The sequence below is a fragment of the Anopheles bellator genome, chromosome 1, assembly GCF_943735745.2.
Source record: "Anopheles bellator chromosome 1, idAnoBellAS_SP24_06.2, whole genome shotgun sequence".
NCBI lineage: Eukaryota > Metazoa > Arthropoda > Insecta > Diptera > Culicidae > Anopheles > Anopheles bellator.
Window position 1 is genome coordinate 57173503 of NC_071285.1, and position 4425 is coordinate 57177927.

The window sequence follows — 4425 nt, forward strand, 5'->3', positions numbered from 1 at the left end:
TTTTTAGGGCCATGCTCGTTAGCTAGGGCCACGTTTTATTAGCTGTTTGCTGTGACACTAACAACTCCACTACTTAAAAATCAATTACGAGTGTGTAATCCATTGTTATACTGCACAATTCCCGGCACGGGTCGAGCTGAGCTGAGCTGCTGGCTCATCTTTTGAATTAATAAATATCCAACTTCTCGCTTCTCGCTTCTGATCTCGCCGATCTCTGCGAGATCACCGCCTTCTCCTGAGTGATCGTAGCGGTGTGCGGATAGTCTACCTTTAGGCGCGGACCTGCCACAACCGGTTCGTTGCTTCGTCGCCCAACCAAGGATTGTGTTCCGGCCGAGGCGGTGGAGGATGGCGGCCGAGCGGCACATGGTCGAAGGTGATTTGCGTCGGGATCTCGATCGATTTGAGCACCTCCACCGTCGACGAGGGTGTCGTCGTCGGAACGGTAGAGGATCGCTGGTCTTCTGTAGTGCTGGTGGTGGTCGACGAAGCACCCCAAAAAGTGGCCACCGTCGGTTGAACCGCGGGACGTTCCTCTCCCGTGTTCAATTCCGTCGAGACAGGCGGCTCAGATTTTCGCTGGGCCACCGCCGCCGTCTGCTTCGGGTAGATGTTGAAATGGACCATCAACCGACTTGGGCCAATCAGGGGACTGGCAAATGCTGGAACCGGAACCGGAGGGCCATTGCGGCGAAAATAGCTTTCCTGTTCGTACTCGGCACTTTCGCCGTAAACGTTCCCGGACGGTCGCACCCGATACGGGGACAGTTGCGCGAAGGCCTGCTCATTGGCGGGTGGTGCCCACGGATTGCGGAACCGATTCCGGCGCCCTTTCGTGAGCGGACGGGTCTGATAGGGTTGCCGTATGGCGGGCACCGGTTCAAGGTTTAGCATCACCGAGAAAGGCATTCCCTCGCGTGGCCAGCCGTTAGCGCGGGGCTGCGGCGCAAACCGGAACTGTTCCGTGGCCAGCAGATTCACATCGCTCGGGTCGTGCGGTTTGAAGTTGTAGAGCGCATCCGGCATCATCGGCTGCTGGAGCTGCTGGTTTATGAGCTGCGGTGGCTGGAGGAGCACCTCCCGAGGGCGCTGCGATGCGGCCCCGAACAGGGTCGTAATGTCACCGTTTTTGCGCGGATGGCGGTAGATCCCGGTGAACTTGATCCGATGGTTCTGGTGGACCGGATGATTGAACTCCGAGGGCTGCAACGGGACCGCACCCATGTAGGGGTGGTAGTTGTAGTGCAGCTGCTGGTGCTGCTGCCGTTTGGCCAGCGTCAGCTGTCGGATCACACCCTGGATGCTGTCGGCCAGCGAGTGATTCGCTTCGCTCGACACCGGCTGCTGCTGGAACCCGACCGGAACCGGTCCGATCGGTTTAAAGTGGAACGGTTTCGGTTCAGCGGCGGCATCGCTGCGCCGGGAGGCGGCAGACTCGGGTGTGGTCAGGACTTCGGCCTCCGTCAAGGGTTCCCCTTCGCCGGACCAGGACAGTCGGCTCCGGGCGTCCGCTTCCCCCGATACCGGTGGTGGTTTCAGGAATCGTGCTGGCAGCAGGACCAACCCATCGCGGCCAACAGCTACGGAGCCTTCGCTCGGCCGCGCGTAGTATCGCAGACCGCGTGTCCTTTTCATCGACGACTCAGCGCTCTCTGAAGATTCCACGCTCTGGTTCATCAACCCCGAGGAGAGGGGTGTCGTCAGGACGGTGTTGAAGCCACCGGCACTCGGCTCGATCGACGTTTCGTTGTCGAAGCTCAGCTCGATCACCTGCTGGCGCATTCGGCGCTCGGTTTCGTGAACGATCATGAACAGTGTGAAGAATGCCACGAACGCCATCGCCAGGATGCTGTAGAGCGCGATCTTGCGGTGCTGGTGCTGATCGCGCTTCCGCAGCCCACCACCCCTCGGGGACTCGTATCTGTGAGTGTGTGTTTGGATTGCGAGAAAGCGAGAAATAGCATTCGGAATTCAAAACCCAACTCACAAACCCGCTCCGTCGGCTACCACCGGGGGGCAATAAGTCGTTAAGCTAATTTTTTTAATTCAATTTTGTTGCCTTTATCTCTTACATTTAGCAAGTTTTTTCCTTATTTAAAAAATGTCAAATATATTTTAAAGTAGTTAAAAAGACAGCTTAACAACTCATTGCCTGGTGGGATAGATCGATCGGAACAAGACGATCACCACTACTTGATCTTTCAAATAAAGTTTTTAACATAGGACACAAACTTTGTTCACAAGGACCCCCCCAAGGAGGTTCTTCTCACTCACTTGTAGACATCACCGAGCTGGGTAAGCCAGTTGTTGCTGTAGGCCTTCACGAATCCGGGACCGCCCGAGTTAGGCTTTCGATCGTTGAACATTTTCAGTCGTAAAGAACACACAATCACTCAGAACAATCGATCACGCCCCCCTAGTGTTGGGTCATTTTGCGAGAAGACCCGCAGTCGACACTCGATTCGTCGGGCTTCTTCGGAATAACTCCCAGCGAGGAGTCCACCGACCCGGTTCGCTGTCACCGTAAAACTGTCACGTTTGAAGTGCGCCCGGACGCGCGCGCACTCGTTCGCTTCAACGCGGATTGTAGTGATTCGGGCCATAAACTCCACTCCACCGCCGATCTGTCTGAGCCGATTGTTTCTCTGTCCCCCCGGTTGTCTTGTGGTTGTGCTTTGCATGTGTGAAGCCTTCATTTACGGCTGCCGTTGGCCGCGTGACTTACTTGACGTTGGCGTAGGGCGTTGCCGGAGGGTTCAATATAAGTAAATCGGTGGGTAAGGGCGGTGCAAAAGCGAAAATCATAATCCCGCTTTCGCAACGCAGGTGCATTTCTGAAACCCCGCGCACCGGAAAATGAAGGAAAAGCCCCATCTTCCGGCGTTTATCGTCGTCACAATCTGTCGACACAGGCGGTGACACACAGCTTTACGCGCCGCCTAAGCAGCTCGTCAAGGGACCGTGAAGCGGATAATTACCTCCGACACGGTCGGCCCCAAGGAGTGACTCGGCTCGGTCGTTTCTAACCAACCGAGCCCATCTCGCCGACCCCATCCCGGAGAGTGGTTAGACAAACAAAGGCCCTGTCGGCGTACCTTTTCGGCTTTCATTTTCAAAACACCGACACGGCGGCGTAGGATTTATTGGGGACACCGCTTGCCATTTAGCAGTGCCGCGTTATTTTGGGCATTCCTCTACCGGTGTCGCCCCGAAAGCCACCACAGCACTTACGCTTTCGCGAAAGAAGCCTCGCGATCATGTAGGTCGCCCGTGAATTCGCGGCCAGAATAATAATTAGAGGACCCGCCGCCGCCGCCAGTCGGTTGCATCACCGTGTGAGGGCTGCATTTTCGCACGCCTCGGGCGATGCCACCTTTCGGCGTAGCTAAGCTAAGCAACATGAAATAAATAATGAAACCATGTCATCTTTGAGCTATCTATTCGGAACCGCACTTAGCACCTAATTCACAAACACTAACTCCGCCGGCCAGCGCAAGTGCAGCCGGCACGGCGACCGGTGACTTCTTAACCCTAGTACGACCCCTATTTATGAGTATTTCGGTCGAAGGTGGAAAGCAGAAAATGGTGACACGCTACACTAACGAACTAAACGCTAAAGAGTTACGCTAAACTTTTGGAACCGCACCGAAAACGGCAGAGAGAGAAAGAGAGAGAGAGAGAGAGAGAGGGTGGCCATCTGGTCGGTCCCTGCGACACAGCACTAGAATGTAGGTGAAAAGGTAGGTCTCTCGATGGATTCGACAGCCGGACAGCGGTGAAAGGACATGGCGGGAGTTCGGTGGCAGTGTATGTGTGACTCATGTGGGGAGAATCATGATCCTAGGTGAACCTTCACTAAAAATTAAACGGTATGGCAGGCCGAGGGTACGAGTAGCCGGTCGACTCCTCCGGCGGCAGGTACTCCGGGGCGGGCGTGGTCTTTGGTGGCAGCGTCAGAGGGTTCGGGGGTTTCGGATACGCGTAGCCACAGCTGCCATCGGCGTTCAGTTCGCCATCGCTACATCCTTTCTCTGTCGTCGTCGTCGTCGTCGTCGTCGTAGTACGCCGGGTCTAGGGAAAATACTCGAAAAGTCAACCTCTCTTAATGCTAATCATCGAACAAATTCTTACAGTAGTGGTCGTGCGACGGGTTGTAGTCGTCGGCGGAAGGTATTCCTGGGACGGTGTTGTCCTCAGGGTCGTTGTACTGGTCGTTGGTGGAAGATATTCCTGGGACGGTGTTGTCCTTCGCGTTGTGGTAAGACGTGTTGTCTAAGGGAAAGAAAGGCACTTTTGTATCAATCACCTTCCGAAGCCTCTTTCCAATAAGGACCGTGGACTAACCGTGGTTGGTCTGGCGGTGGTAGTCGATACCCGGTTCGGTAGCGTAAAGGACTGATCCGGCTTGGGATAGTCATAGCCACA

At 55.3% G+C, this 4425-nt stretch overlaps 2 protein-coding genes across 2 annotated transcripts in view; both read right to left on the reverse strand.

Moving 5' to 3' along the window:
- Positions 1-270: 270 nt before the first annotated feature.
- Positions 271-2366, reverse strand: LOC131215959 (uncharacterized). The gene is made up of 3 exons (XM_058210355.1): positions 2275-2366; positions 531-1921; positions 271-464 (listed from the first exon to the last, which is right to left on the reverse strand). The coding sequence occupies exons 1-3, from the start codon at positions 2364-2366 to the stop codon at positions 271-273; spliced, it is 1677 nt and encodes a 558-aa protein (XP_058066338.1).
- A 1106-nt stretch (positions 2367-3472) lies between these two features.
- Positions 3473-4425, reverse strand: part of LOC131215960 (integumentary mucin C.1-like) — an 11712-nt gene continuing 10759 nt past the window's right edge. The window contains 3 exon segments of the mRNA XM_058210356.1: positions 3473-4071; positions 4132-4272; positions 4345-4425. The exon segment at positions 4345-4425 is cut by the window's right edge and continues 132 nt beyond it. Coding sequence (XP_058066339.1) covers positions 3856-4071; positions 4132-4272; positions 4345-4425 — 438 coding nt within the window. The 3' untranslated portion in view covers positions 3473-3855.

What these genes read in the sequence shown, in the direction of transcription:
- LOC131215959 (XM_058210355.1), bottom strand. Translation starts at nt 2,366, where the DNA reads ATGTTCAACGATCGAAAGCCTAACTCGGGCGGTCCCGGATTCGTGAAG. An exon ending in CAGCTCGGTGATGTCTACAA is followed by an intron (nt 1,922 to 2,274) that starts GTGAGTGAGAAG and finishes ACACACTCACAG; the next exon opens with ATACGAGTCCCCGAGGGGTG. An exon ending in ATTGAACACGGGAGAGGAAC is followed by an intron (nt 465 to 530) that starts GTCCCGCGGTTC and finishes CCAGCACTACAG; the next exon opens with AAGACCAGCGATCCTCTACC.